The 16,382-nt window shown below is 43.6% G+C and overlaps 1 protein-coding gene across 1 annotated transcript in view; it reads right to left on the minus strand.

Moving 5' to 3' along the window:
- The window catches only part of LOC139648538 (glutamate receptor ionotropic, kainate 2-like), a gene marked incomplete at both ends in the record, with an annotated part of 50,025 nt that overhangs the window by 9,777 nt on the left and 23,866 nt on the right, over window positions 1–16,382 (minus strand). The window contains 2 exons of the mRNA XM_071524697.1: window positions 4,895–5,013; window positions 13,439–13,662. Coding sequence (XP_071380798.1) covers window positions 4,895–5,013; window positions 13,439–13,662 — 343 coding nt within the window. The remainder of the gene's footprint in view (window positions 1–4,894; window positions 5,014–13,438; window positions 13,663–16,382) is intronic.

The raw sequence follows: 16,382 nt of genomic DNA on the forward strand, positions 1-16,382 counted from the left end.
AGCACCCTGGCCAGGCCAGGCCTCTGCATCCGCTGTCTGGATCACACACGCAGACAGAAACGCACATACACACACACACACGCAAAACGCACACACGCATACACACTGTGGACAGAGTGGGCAGCACTCGTGGTTGGGCCTGTTGAAGTGTATTTATTCCTACGGTGGGAATGTGACTCACACTTACTGCGTGTTCTTGACTTTACTGCACTGCCTTTTCTACAGCATAATAGTCTCAAGATGATTATTAAATTTTTTATCTCTTTTGACGTGAAAATCTGAATTTGACGTGTTAAGAGTTGCACCCTTTACTGCATCAATCAATCGGTCTAGGGTGGACACACAGCTTTCGTTGATGTTGAGCGGTTTCATTCATGTATTATGCAGAATGCATGCAGAGCGCGGGGGAGCATGTGTGTGTGGGTAGAGCGGTAGAGAGAGGTTTGTTGTCCGGGTGAAAGAGGTGGGCCTGGGTTATATCAGGACTATTCTACTCAAGCGGCTTAAGCAATTGAAAGCGGGGATTTTGCACATTCACTCAGAGGCAAAGCCGATAAAGTGTCAGAGAGATAGGAGGTTGAGAACTCTGTGCTCCACTCTCTTTGTGAGAGACTCGATCTACTCTCTCACTTCGGCTCAAACTTTCTTTTCTTTCTTGCAGTCCTCTGAGTGAGCTGTCTAGGAGAGAGAGAGAGCGAGCAGGGAAGGACGTGACAGCCAACCTGAGCTCTAGCCCTCCGCTATGGATACAGCGATGTAGAGGGGATGAGGGGATGGAGGGGAGCAGACACCTCCTTAAGTCCCTTCTTTACTGCCTCACCCAGGAATACATCAAGTTTTTTGAGAGATTGTCCCTTTGGTCAACCTACCTGTTAAATGATGAGAACATAGACACCAAAATGGACACCACATGTCCCCAGTAGATCATTGGCTCTGATGCTCCATGCTAACACTTTAGCATACACTATGTTGAATGACAGTAGTCTCCATGCTAACACTTTAGCATACACTATGTTGAGTGACAGTAGTCTCCATGCTAACACTTTAGCATACACTATGTTGAATGACAGTAGTCTCCATGCTAACACTTTAGCATACACTAAATTGAGTGACAGTAGTCTCCATGCTAACACTTTAGCATACACTATGTTGAGTGACAGTAGTCTCCATGCTAACACTTTAGCATACACTATGTTGAGTGATAGGTTCCATGCTAACACTTTAGTATACACAATGTTGAGTAATAGCAGCAACTAGCATTATCTTAAAAGAAAGAAAATTAGAACCTTGACCAGCTCTAAGTACGTTTAAATGATATTTGGCTAAGCCTGCATTCAGGTGATTGTCGGGTCGTACCTTTTTCTGATTCGGGAATACGTCACAAGCCTAGCTAGCAAGCAATCTTCGACTATTTCAGGAGATTATTAATGTAAATACCACAGGAAATTGAGGAATATCCATGTCTTTTGAATTTGTACTTGTGGTTGATTTTATGCTTTATTGTATGAAATTTAATCCAACACTTCAACGCACGGTAAGTCTGGCAGTTTTGTAAAGATCTGTGATTCAGTAATCCTGGTTGTCGGGACCTAGAGTACTGCTGGTTTTCTATCCTACCAGGTAGTTAATTGCAGTTAATTGCATTCACCTGGCATCCCAGGTGTAAGTAGTCCCTGATGATGATGAAAATCAGCAGGGCTGTGGGTCCCAAGGACGAGGATTGAAAACCACCGGTGTAGATACAAAAATAGGGTGAATCCCAAAGCTTTTTCACTCATCCTTTCCTCCCCTCCCTCACTATCACTCCTCTCCTACCAGGAAGTAAGTTGGAGGAGACGAGTGGGGGAATGGAGAGGAGAGGAGGGGGGCGAGGGAAAGTGGAGGCCATTTGGGACAGTTTATTTGCTACTCCCTAGGTACTCAATTCCGGTCCTTGAGGGCCGAGTGTCCTGCAGGTTTTTGTTCCTCCCTGATAGTTAATGAGCCACATCTGGTTTCAGGTAGATACACACCAGGTGTAGCTCATCAACCACAAGAGAGGAACAAAAACCTGCAGGACATCAGTCCTTGAGGACCAGAATTGAATACCTAGGTGCTACACCATCATCAAAAATTGCCTTCTGCTATTAACGACATGACACTATCATAACTAACGTAGCCCAAGCCCACAGCACATGCATAGCCAATCCAAAGATTTATGTATACCCAGCATGAAATATGAATCTCATATTCATAATTTACCTGCGCTGCTATCCTGCCGATGTTCATTTAATAATTAATATATGCTATACAGCAGGCCTATGTAGTCTCAACACGCATTCATGGATTAACCTTTTGTTAGCATGTTTGGGGAGCGTCTATCTTCCCAGGGTCCTATGTTCCCAGGGTCCTATGTTCCCAAGGTCCTATGTTCCCAGGGTCCTATGTTCCCCAGTTCAATATTCTGTTAACAACCCCTTCTATTGTGTTCGGGTCAAATTTGACCCGTTTCAAGTTAAAACATTTCATAAATATTATCCAGTTTTTTTTTATTGGAACAAGGCTTCAAAACAGCTATATAAACACAACAAAACCAATGGTTATCATTTTATTTGATTTTGAAGGTCTATAAAAAAAATTGTTACATCTGTGGTGTTCCGGGTCAAATCTGACCCGGCAGAGAATATTAAAGAGTCTGGGTGGTTCTGTGGATAAAATTTTACTCAAACCTGGGGGAACATCTTTTTCAGGTTCCCATTATGTGCTATATAGAGCTGGGGAACATAGGACCCAGGTAACATAGGACACTGGGAACATAGGACCCTAGGAACATAGGACCCTGGGAGAGCACATATGTAGAACTGGGGAACATAGGACCCTGGGAACATAGGACCCTTTGTCATGTTCCCATTATTTGCCATATAAATCTGGGGAACATAGGACCCTGGGAAGATAGGAATGACTCCCATGTGTGTTACCTTGTATTAGCATGGAGCACTGGAGCAAACAATCTACTGGGAACACATGAATGATTTTGGTGTCTATGTTCTCATCACTTAACAGCCAAGTTGACCAACAGCACAATCTCCCAAAATCTATGTATTCCTTTGACCTCTCATTAGCCGCCAGCCAGCCACACTGTCAGACATGGCTCAACCACCGCATCAAAGTCACCCAGAATGGCCACTTGCCACCCACTTTGCCCATTCATCAAACCACACCAAAGAACAAAAAAAAACACAATAACAGGCACAAAAACAAATACATATTCATCAGTATTTTGACTGTAACACTAGCAGTGGATTCTGCTTATTCTGTGATTGTGACCCATTGCCAGCTACCAGATGCGGGTTTGTTTGAAAGTGGAACATTTTACCAGCTCAAGAGCTTCTTACCCCGTTCCACCTCAGAAACCAGAAAAGAAAAAGAGGACCGATCGGCTCAGAGAGGCAAGTCGAACCCAAACAGAACCTGGTTGGGGCTGACTGTCATGTACCCAAGGTAACGTCATGACCAAACAGCACATCCCACAGTTTTCTGGGGGGCAGGGCAAGCCGCCGGGCAGGGGAGCCTCTCTACAGTGTAGACCAGCACAGTGCCATGCAGACACAGTGTGTTCCTCCAGTCTAACCCCGTAGCCTTCTGACCCTCAGCCACATCTTCTCAACTGGTCAACCCTACATATCCTTTTCAACTGGCTTTTCAACTAAACAACACTAATTATACTACACGACGCTACGTCTTCTAGTCAACATACATGATATTCACAGTATTCCTGACCAACTACTCATGAGTTAGTTGCATAAACATGCATTTTGCAGAAAATCCGAATTATGCCTCAATATCATAAGCTGTAAAATGTTTTTTCGTTGATCATAGAATTTTTGGGAAGGTTTTCCCTGGCATAGTAGGGAAGCGCAGGGGGGGGGGGGCGTTGCGGGGGCTGATTAGAGTCTAACCATTGGCACAAAACCTGTGAAAAAAATCACTCAATCACTAATTATGGGATATTATCAAGCATGCAGGATAAGTAAGTCATAGCATGCAACCAGCCAACCAGAGCTTACATTATCAGCTACTAAATCCTCTCTAGGAAAGACTGCGGTCTCTGCAGACTTGCAGCAGCATCACCGGCTATGGCACCTAGTTCTATCTCTGCCCCATTCCTCTGACCAGATGCAAGGCAGTCACAGGCCTTAGAGACCATGCTCTCCAGACCCTAAAGTCATCGCTATCTGCTTCAAATATGTTGCATTGCCCATTGCTTAACGTCAAAAATGCTAATTTCAAAATGCAACATATCTCACATCTTAACATGCAGTCCAGTCAAAACAGAGAATCATCTAAATGAGATCATTCCATTACATGTGAAGAGATGGTTTCCGTAAGGTTTTTGTTTAATTTTGGCCTTTTTTTTTTTTCTCAATATTTTCTCAATCTAAAGACGCCAACTAGTTGAGAAGATATGGCATTGGTTTGGCAGAAGGAAACAAAACCGGACAGAGGCAGGCTAAGAGATAGCGCACTGCTGAGTTCTCATTCTCATTCAGACTCACACATCTTTACCCGTCTCAGTTATTCTGGCATGGACACACTTACCTGTACAGATAGCTGTGAAGAGGTTTAGGGGGGATAGGAAGGAGGAGGGGTAAGGAGGAACTAGGGAGGAGGGAGAGTAGTTAGGGAGCAAGGAGGAGGGGAGCATGCTGCTACTGTCCTCATTCACTAATCACATCATTCAAATCCCAAGACACACTTCGGTCCGTCCTGTTGGGACCCACGCTACCGGTAAGCATCTAGCTACATGCACAGAGGCCCCCATGCATGGTCACGGGCCTGGTCAAAGAGCAAGGTTGACCCCCAGCAAAAAAGTGGGACTTGTGCTAAAAAAAGGGGGGCAGGCAGAGGCGTCTACCTTGCTGCATGAGAGCTCCAACTCCGAACCAGAAACTATTTAGCAGGGTGAAATTGTTTTCCACTACATCCGAGTCGGGGTTGCAAGGGTGGGGGTTATACCACTCGTAGGGACTAAACCTGTGACAGTTAACAGAGAGCACACACACACACACATATAGGTTTTACTGCGGTTGCATTATGAAACAAGAGCAGACAGTGTAAGAGACCAACAGTGGCCATCCTACCTGGGGAGACAGGGGAGAGAGAACAAAAAAAGGTTAGTCTTTCGTGTCCAGAGAGGAGATGCTGTACACCATCTACTGCAAATCATGCTAGAAGACACTTCCCATATGCTATCATGTACATATCTTAGCTTGTTATGCCGTTAACTGGATTAGTAAATTAAGAGTTCATTACATGAATTAAGATGTTGATTTCTTCAGTGAATAACCCATTAGTCAAAATAAAGCATCGGAAATGATTTAACATGTTGCTCATCTGCATCCCTCTGTTCTGATTTGTACTTTGGGAACGGGCTTGAATTCCACAACTCGTACTGCAAAAGTGACTCTTCATGTGGGCACGCTCATATCAAAGGCAATTCCCTCCATAATTTAATCGATGGGAGTCTGAAAATAACTTCATTGTCAGTTGAGAAAAGAACTAATAATCCTTATAATCTTGGAGGAGCATTAATATTCAGCAGATCAAACGGTTCATTCCCATCATGCTCGCGCCCCGGCTTCAGCACTCCCCCTCACTCTGCGCACTCCTCAAGCAAAGAGATTTCTCATTTATTCATGTTAAATAAAAGTGACATTACATTAGTAAAGGTTGATTGGGCTACAATTAAGCATCCTGACCTGATTTGGTTTGTGCTGGAGTAGGGGGAATCCGGGCCCTATCTTCACTCAAGCTGTTTAACAGACACAAGGGTTTGACTAATCAAATTGTAATGCATAATGTCGACTCGTCTCAGTTTAGGCCTTTCATTGGGCTGAAAGTCAAAAACGATAACCTGGCGTGGGTATAACATCTGCATAGAGGATAATGCGGATGAAAACGCTACACTGATCCCTTGTCCTCTGGCTGAAATGTGGTTTTACCATGTTGAGTAACATTCTACCGAACATGAAGACGTATCGCTGTATCGATAAAAACGACAGCGTCATAACTGCATCCTGTCATTGACTAATGGGCTTTGCTATTATAATGTGGTTAGCGCACGCCGTTCCCCTTTTCACCCCCCCGCAACACTCTGGAGGATGTTCTCTTTTCGTACGGCTCAAGGACCTCTGAATGTCCCTCCCCCATTCCCGCTTTAAGAGAATCCTTGGCCTTAAATCAATCTGTCCGCTCACTCAATTTGCCCCAGATTTGCTTGCTTGTCAATTTGCGGTGCCAAATTGAGTTCAGCCGAACTGCGACCGCGCTGTGACGTACGCGGACTGCCCCCCCCCCCCACCCCCCCACCCCGAGATCCCTATACAGAGGTCTCGGAGCGCGTTTCCTCCGATCGTGTAACCCGAAAAGCCAATTACCGCTTGCCGTGAACATGGATGGAAGCAAAGTTGTCAACGGCGACCCGTGCTCGGGAGCGTGGGACGGGGCTGGAGCCGAGGGACCGCCGGTGACGGCTGGGCGGGGGCCCGGTACCGAGGGAATACTAAAACAATCCCGTTTGCGGGAGACAACACGGCTTAACCTGTCCCTCAACGTAGCGCCGCTCAGCCCCCCCCCCCCGTTTGCTGTCATTTTGATCCAATTACGCTGCCCTTAACGTTTATCTCAGGTCATCTGTGCTGCAGAGGGAGAAACTTTGAGCAAGGTCAGTGGAGAGATAAGCGCAGGCAGAAAGCAGGGAACTCACCAGCAGGCCCCCGAAACAATGCGAGGCTTTTATCTTTCTATGGGGAAGGGGGGCAGGGTCATCCTGCAGAAAACTCAACCGATGATGCGCTTGATAACGCCAATGTCAGGGGAGATGAATCAACAGAATGTCGCAGGATAGTGTGTGTCTGTATCCACATGACTTCCAAACAATCGATTGATATTGGCCTTTTATTAAATATCGGATATCAGCCAGGCGGTGTAGTCCACCTCTGATATGATGGAGGGTCCTCCCTGATCACAGCTGCAGAAATACAATCTGTAGAACCTGCAATGAAATTTGATTTTCTTTGCGCGATTCTTTTTATTCATTTCATTGTTCAATTTTTTTTTTTTTGGTCAATCAATTCTTCATTTAAAGGCCGTAATGTATCCCAGAGTTTTAGTGTCCCATGATGCTATGAAGGCTTTTCCAGATACTTTTCCATGCCAAGAATGGAAATGGTCCACAGTGTTGTTTATCAGCGCAAAATATCTGTGATCAGCGACTAAAACATTGGTATCGGCTTTCAAAAATCTATATTCGAACTAGTCAAACCCCGGTTTTCGTGCTTATTAAGCATCAATACCTCAGCGATGCTGAATGCTACATTTTTAGAAGATTTTAATAAGAATGTATTCAAAACCTCCAGGATTCCGAAGAGAAATTCAAACGTTCTCGCACAGAGAACACGTGATGAGGGATGTGCCTTTAATATGAGCATGCAGTTACCAAAGGCAGTTTATTCAAAGACTGAGGACAGACACTTTGATGTGAGGGAAGAAGGACTTTGCAGAGAGAGAGAGAGAGATATTCTAATTTTGAGCAAGAACAGCGAGAACTAGATGTCAATATCATGAGTCATAATTATTTGCAGAAAGAAGGGAAATATTCTGCACAAACGCTATGTTAGATTATCGTCACTGAGCGTTGCCTCTGCTTCTCGGTTATCTTAAGAAAAAATTTGCTTGATGCGGAGGATGCGGGGAATTTGATTCCCCAAAGTGTAACAAGGTGATAATGCACAGGCTTCAGCGGAGGTGTGATCTACAATAGAGGGGTTTTTTTAGCTGTTTCATCACCTGCCTTACAGAGAAGCAGCATTGGTATGGTATGCTATTAGAGGGAACATAAAAGCAAAAGAAACCACTAACATTAGCAACAGTAAACGGGGATATGAGGGGAGGTGGCTGTGCAACAGAGTAATCATGTGCACCCATGTGGAATAGGCCTAAATATGGCAAAGAGAAGCTACTATCAGTTACCTAAAGGCAGTCGAACTCCTGCACTTTGTATGTCATCAGTCCAACATTCAGTCTCAATCACTATCCCTCTCTGTCAGTCTCTCACTCATACAAACACTCAATCACACAGTACAATACAAACACAAGCATACATAGATAAAATGTATAATGTGTACACACATATATATATATATATATATAAATGCAGAGTAAGCTAACCCCTGTGGTGTTAGATCTTGCCTTTCAGATTTGTGTTGCTAGACAGTCTGGTCTGGTCTTTGATTTCGTGAAATGAGCACGATGTATTAAAATGCAAATAACGTGCTGTGCGAACGAACGGAAAGAGAGAAAAATCAGTTTCCCCCACCAGGAAAGGATTACATGAAGAAGACACGACTAACAGGCAGCAGTTTGACATTGAAATACAGCGGTGGAGAGTAAGGGTGTGGAGGTCGGGGGGGTGGATGGACATTTCCCTTCAACTCTGATGAACCAGGTTTTAGTAATGGTATTTAACCATGACTACATGGTATTTAACCATGACTAAAGCCTTAACCTAACTTTAACCAAATTGTATTAGTTACCTACATTTTAAAGGCATATGGAGCAGGATTTTCCTCCTTGTAATAGCATAAACTCATCCAAAAATGATCCTCAATCATTACTTACGGCCCATCTGCAGTCTGTAACTCTGTAACGGTGTCTGTGTCAGCAGAGACCCTGACTTCTACCTGTATTTTCGGGGCATTTCTGGGCCTCAACCTTTTGGCAGCAGGTGTGTACGTCTGCAACCAACCAGGGGCGGACTTAGTGATTTGGGGGCCCTAGGCAAAGGCAAGCATGGGCCCCCCTGAATTCCAACTCTCTCGCTTATTAATCCATCCTTTCTATATGTAAACTTAGGTAGCTTTGCTTATTTAAATTTTTAACTTCTCTCTCAGCTACTGATGCAGAGACAAGGAAAATGAGCTTAAAGTCAACTGGCAAAATCTCACTAGAAGTGGAATAGCCCACTATAGCTTGACTGAGTAGGGGAGTGACCATGACTCCCGATTGAAGTAATTTATTGTAACAAAAAGAGGGGTGTTTTTCCAAAAATATATTTCTTTAAATTGATTTAAAATAGGTTTACATTAGTTGTATTCTTGTCTTTTGTGGGGCCTTCTGTTGCCGGGGCCCAAGGCAGCTGCCTACCTTTGCCTAATGGTAAGTCCGCCCCTGCAACCAACCACTGCTGAATTGTTTTATATTAAAGCCTCGCTGGCAACAGGAGCGGTCCAAAACTGTAATATAGAGTAACTGGAGTTCTGGTCAGAGCTAGTGTGTTGTGAGCCGGCAGCTAGCTACCATTGTTAGCGTAGCCTCGTTGTAATAGAAAAGCTGATATAGCTAGCTAAACTAAACGGTACCTACCTGTCCGACAGAAAACAGGCCAACTCCGTGTTCCCAGCCTCTCCTTCAATGCTCACCAACAGGTGAAAGCCAACCCCAGATTCACTCTCGTTTTGGAATGAGCCTTGTCTGCTTGGCGTTTTTGCCTCGCTGTACTTTTTAGTGGCTCAACTTTGAAACAGGAGCGTATCAATGTTCCCAGGGTCCTATGTTCCCAGAGTCCTAAGTTCCCAAGGTCCTATGTTCCCATATTTCATAAATATTATCCAGTTTTTTTTTATTGGAACAAGGCTTCAAAACAGCTATATAAACACAACAAAACCAATGGTTATCATTTTATTTGATTTTTAAGGTCTCTAACCTAAACCCTAAACCCTAACCCCAACCCTAGAACTGGGGAACATAGGACCCTGGGAACATATGACCCTGGGAACATAGGACCCTGCAAACATAGGAATGACTCCCTTTGAAAGCTGTGTTTCCTACTCAGTATGCCTTTAACCAAAGTTAACCTAAGCCTAATCTTAACCAAAGTTGTTTTTCTTCCCTAAACCTGGCGGTTAGCTAAGCTTTTCATGTGACAAATGCAAAAAAGGTGTGTCAAACTCTGACTACTGTCACATAATCCTTTCGTGGTGAAGGAACCGAATCTTCACATTACTCGTCGTGTCCACAACACATAATCTGCGTTTCAAGAGTTTGTACTCATTTCACAAAAGTTTGTACGACTGTGTTGTGCTAGACTATACAGTAAAGGCATGCAACTACAGCCTGACATGCATTTGTGTATACAGGAGAAAAAAAAGGAGTAGAGTGAGGGGGAAATTTATACACTTACCCAAAGACTTACTTATTGTGATAATAAATAAAGATAGGTGCATATTCTGAACCAACTTAGATGACAGTTGCCGCTTTTTATGCTCTTGTGTGATCATATCGCCAGTAACATTGGAAAACACATGTGCGTTAACTGTAAAACTGTCGGGCCGGGGCTGCAACAGAGCCGACGTCTCACCGAAAGTTTTAGAGTTAACATGAACTTTTCTTTCTCTTTTTCTTCACCATGCTTCAAACACCAGCCACAGGCAACAGCCACTAGATCAAGTGAGCGATCCATCAAAAACATTGCCCTAGTTTCAACGACTGAAAGCATCGGTCTGAACAAAGACACCAAAGGAAAGACAACCAGTGCAAACAATGCCTTCTATCATTTCACCAGGAAAAGCACCACTGATGCGAGTTGCATCACCAAACTAATCTGAAGAGTTGATGAACAAAATAGCAATGAAGATAGGGTGTTTGTATCTGTTGCATATACTGTAGTTATCCTCCTATCTTATAAACTTTAACATGATTCTGTGATAATATATGTTAAGCTTGTACTCAAATGTTACAGAAATATCAGAAATACAATAATATCAGGGATGAAAATAGCTGAGAGGTCACGGATAAGCCATGTACATGTAATGAAACTAATAGCGATCCAACTAGTGACTAGTGACATACTTGATGCGTACAAAAAGCCAACGTAATTTAACAAAGATTCAAGCTCTGAAAAATCAGAGCGATAATAACCACACAGTAGACACTTTTGTGAAACCCTGATAAAATATAACTGTTTTTTCTGCCATTTGATGGACGTTTCCATCCAAGGGGTCTTACAGTGTCATGAGTGCATGCAATTTTAGCACGGGTGGCCCCAGAGCAAGCGTGGACAATCATGTGCCATGGAGTGCCGAGAGTCTGCGGGTTTTCTTTCCGACCAAAGACTACGCCGGGTGATTAACACACCTTCAACCAAAGAGGAGGAACTAATCAGTGAAATTGCCTGCTGTAGTCTTTGGCTGGAAGGAAAGCCTGCAGACTCTTGACCCTCCGTGATGCATGATTGTCCACCCGTGCCCTTGAGGGAATCAAAGCCCTAATCTTTGCGGCTTTAGCACCATACTCTACCTGAAGAGCCACAGAACGACAAAAATTCAGACTTCCCACCGAGGCCCTGATGTAAACTATCATGACTTTTCCATGACTGTTCATGACTAAGTCAGAGCACTTCCATTACCTAAAAAATATTCTTTCTTCCTGGTTTGTTACCTCCGCCAAGGAGGTTATGTTTTCAGTGCCGTTTGTTTGTCTGTCTGTTTGACTGTTAGCAGGATTTCGGAAAAACTACTGGCCAGATTTTCATGAAACTCGTGGAAGGGTGTAGCATGGGCCAAGGAAGAACCCATTAAATTTTGGAGCGGATCTGGATCCGACTCACGAACAAGCAATAATAGCACAAACCTTGGTGGAGGTCTGTGCTCTCTGAGTGCCCTTCTAGTTTATGTTGTTTTCCTAATGGGATAAACAGTCTGGTTTCCACTACAGTTGGGCTGAAAACCACCATCTAATGCAGTCAATGTGAATTCCAGAATGTCCATGACCGGTGGGAACCCTATAAATCTTTGGGTGTGTTCACACCAATCATGTTCGGAGCGGTCTATTTGAACTCTGGGGCGTTTACTCATTTAATGTGATATATATGTGATGAGCTATACAGTTACACAGGGGTCCACTCTCCTTCATTCTGTGTTACTGTCTGGATATTGTGTTAATTACCTCAGTTTTCAGGGAACAATACATTCATCCACTTTGTGTTTTATGAATGACTCTATATCTACATTCCCGTACTGTACTGGTTTTGTTGCTGCTTTGCACATCCGAGCTGTAGTTCTATTTACTACTACTGCCGGGCACGGTTTATACTGTTCGTTACTTTTATTGCTACCTTATTGCTATTTATTTTTTTCTTATTTATTGTTCTATTTTTACCTATTTGTTGTTCTTTTATTGCATCGAGTACGGAAGCTGCAAACTTAATCTCGTTGACAATAAAGATATTCTATTCTATATGTTTGAGTAGGTGAAAAAATAACCGCATGTCAGAAAATGTCTTCTTCCAAGAGAACAAGAGAACGTCATTAGGAGTGAGAACGTAATCTGAACCATCTACACGGAATGACCCCAAAACGCAAGAGTTTATGGGTAGGAGGAGATGGATGTTCTTAACTGGTATGAACACCAGAGGAGATAAACGAGTGCAGACAAGTCCATCATGGTTACAATTACCTCTCCCCTCCCCCCATTCCCTCAATCCCCAACCCCCATCATTTGTAACTGGGCAGTGTGCACCTAAACGAGCCAAACACAAAAATTCGACAAAGTAAACTTTCCCACTATGGTTTGGGACCAAAGAAAACAAACCGTAGATAGTGATTGCACCCTTACCTGCCACGGAGCGACTTTATTAGGAACTGTGGTAAACACGACCATATCTCTGTGTCACACTGTTTTGTGTTTGAAGCAAGGTGAAGAAAACAAGAGAAAAGAAAAGACAGCACAGACTCTGAGACACTGGGGACAGCGAGGGAAAAGGTGGGAGGAGGGGCAGCAGCCGTTCACATCGAGGTGGACACATCACACACGCGTGCGCGCGCACACACGCGCAAACACACACATCCATACGTGTGCACAATCTTTGTCGCTCGCTCTCAAACACACACACACACACACACACACACAATCCTGAAACGGCTGATATAACTTCTCTGCTCATAAGGTTTGTGTTCCTGTGTATTTCTGGATCTCCTGAGGGTTTTTGCTGGGAACTATGTGTGTAGAAACAGGCCAGGAATAACTTAGCAGCCTTTCCAAGTGCCAATCTGGGAAAATTCTAGTTAAACTGGAAGAAAAAAAACGGACTCTTTGCATAAATTAATCAAATTGAGAAAACAGGCAAATGTCCTTGTGAGCCTTTATGGATAAATTGCATTAAAAGATTGCGTGGAAATGACGCTGTCGACTCTGGGCTATGATACATGACCATCGATTAGTGTCAGTTTTGTCACTGAGTGATGAGTTTTAACTATGAGCGAGTCGTGTGTGCTCAGGACGTTGATCCTGTAATTACAGACATTAGCCTGTTGTTAGTCAGATGGGCGAGGCTGAGGCGATGGCAGCTAAGCGTGTGTCTGACTGTGTGTGAAGCTGTGATCACTGAGAAGTGACATGTTACCTGGCTATGACAAACAGCACACAACTGACACCCAAGTAAGCCAGCAGAATATACATCCAGATATCGGGCGAGAGGGGGTTGAGGAAGGAGAAGACCCCAGGGTTGGTCCCGTTGGGCTTGCGGTACAGTATACTTATCCCCAGCGTCATGAAGGGCTTGGAGAAGTCGATGACCTTCTCGCGCACATATGTGATGGCAAGGGGAGCCACTGCAAGATCAGCTCTCTGTCAACAGCAAACATAAAAGGGAAGAGGGATAGGCCGTAAGTCAGGAGCACAGGAAGCATTTAGAGGCAATCAAATTAAGAAAACAGGGTCTTTACACACCACAGAGTCTGTCCCAAGGCACTTAGCAAGAAATTTAAAGCCTTCTTTCTCTTTCCGCCCGTCAAGCACACTCTTCCCTGCTAAACTAAACCATTTCTCTCTCTGGACCCTAAACCAAACGACTCCTTCATTTTTTCTACTCACTTAAGGTGGTGGGGGTGATGGAGCCTAACCCAGCATGCATTGGGTGGGAGGCAGGGAGACAACCTAGACAGGTCTCCAGTCCATCACAGGGCTAACACAGATAGACAGACACATTTATACCTATGGGCAATTTAGAGACTCCAATCCACCTGATGTCTATGTCTTTGGACTGTGGGAGGAAACTGGAGCACCCTTGGTTGTTGTGAGGCAACAGTGCTAACCACTGAGACACAATGGCGTCCATTAAACCAAACCGAACAGAGCCCAACCTAACCTACAGCAAGCCCTCTCCTCCTACTGATATTGACAATGATTGTGACGATCACATCTATGCACATTGTAACCCTATGTTCAGACGGAGGGGGCAAGCTTTCACCTCACTGTACTCTTGTTTGATGGATTGATTGTAAAATAAGCAGCAAAATTGGCGTGATGACATGCAGCAGGTCTGATGAAACCACTTGAAACAACAGAAAGCAGTGGTTTGGTTGACATCTTTCTATAGTCCCATTATGATTAGTGGTTTGGTTGACATCTTTCTATAGTCCAGTCATTATGAGTAGTGGTTTGGTTGACATCTTTCTATAGTCCCATTATGATTAGTGGTTTGGCTGACATCTTTCTATAGTTCCATTATGATTAGTTGTTTGATTGACATCTTTCTTTAGTCCCATTATGATTAGTGGTTTGGTTGACATCTTTCTATAGTCCCATTATGATTAGTGGTTTGGTTGACATCTTTCTATAGTCAAGCAATTATGATTAGTGGTTTGGTTGACATCTTTCTATAGTACCATTACGATTAATGGATGTGGTTGACATCTTTCTATAGTCCCATTATGATTAGTGGTTTGGCTGACATCTTTCTATAGCCCCATTATGATTAATGGATGTGGTTGACATCTTTCTATAGTCCCATTATGATTAGTGGTTTGGTTGACATCTTTCTATAGTCCAGCTATAATGACTAGTGGTTTTGGCTGACATCTTTCTATAGTCTGATTAAATTAGTGGTTTTGGCTAACACATTTCTACAGTCCCATTATGATTAATGGTTTTGGATGACATATTTCTTGACGAGACAGTGTAGATTAGTTAAAATTCTGCTTCAGCCTTAACTATTTTATGCTATCATGCTGCATTTTAATTATTTTGCTCCAGGCTTGGCAGCAGCACCACCAGTGTCTTCTCTGGGGAATCAGCTTTTATAAACTTTTAATAAAGTTTTTGTGCAGATGTCATCGGTCAGTGTTATTGGTCAAAAATGCCCAGTGGCCATTTTTTTCTTCTAAAAATACTAGGTGTGGGGGTGCATTTACAGGCGCCTGGATAGAGTTTGAAGCTGATTGGCATTCACTTTAGTCGGTCAAGCTAAATGTCTCTCTCAAGTTGGAAAATGTCACCTGGAGCAAACACCACTTTGCCTCACTTTGCACCGCCTAGGATGAAGTTGTGTCCATCTCACTCTGTTCACCTCCTTCCACTGACTTTGCATCTATTTGCACCACCTCTAAATTATTATGCACGTCCACTCTGAACGTAGGGTAAGATTGTTTGTGTACCCGTGTGCATTGTACAATATTTGTAAGAAGTTTGATATCTGATCAACATTGAAATGGCCTTTCCACAGAGTTATTTGTATTATGGTGTCATTCCTCCTTGGACATGCATTGAAGTCGTGTTTATGTTAAACTTGTGCCTGTGAGTTATAGAGACAGGATGTACAACCTGTCCAGCCAATCATGTTACCATATCTGGGGTGAAAACCGTAGTGCCACTGACAGTTCATAAATCTCAGGCTGCGATGTGACTGTAAATGCTAAACATTCACAACGAGGTCAAGTGGTTCATTTCTCAAAGATATATCCTTTTTGTCCCATGAAGGTTGCCATATATCACTCTAGACTGCACCGACTGAGCTCAGTGCTCATAATTGTGATATATGAAAAAGTATTTCTGATATCAGGCAGGGTCCTGTATACTCCCAGTTATACAACTAAACCTATCTGAACAACTATAATACAATGCTACAAAGAGTAAATACGAACTCCAGCCGAATAAATCTGGATGTGTTTACTCCGCTTTGAGCATTAGACAGGCCAAAGATAATTTTGGTAAATTCCTTTGACAGGATATTTCCAACTTGTTCAACTCAATTCACCACTTCCTCCTCAGCTCAACTTCTTCCCTGTGAGTCTACACTCCCAACTCTTCTGAGGCCTTGTCTCCTGCAATCACCATCTGTCTAAGTCAAGCCTGGACCCTGCAGAAGAAGTGGGGCAAACCCGCACTCAGCATCGTCTCATAGGGGATTGGGCCTTTCGCCCATGAAAAGACCAGGATATCTGTCACGACAGCCAATCACTGCATGATCAAGAGCAGCCGAGACTAGAAGACATGTCCTACGGTGTTAAGGGAGACTCGGCCGCTCATGGGTGCCGCTTTTAATGGGGTCAGATATTGACTATTGGCTG

This window comes from Centroberyx affinis, unplaced genomic scaffold (assembly GCF_046629955.1).
Source record: "Centroberyx affinis isolate AG114_WGS23_722 - 3 ecotype Tasmania unplaced genomic scaffold, CSIRO-AGI_Caff_v1 ptg001225l_1, whole genome shotgun sequence".
NCBI classification, from domain to species: Eukaryota; Metazoa; Chordata; class Actinopteri; order Beryciformes; family Berycidae; genus Centroberyx; species Centroberyx affinis.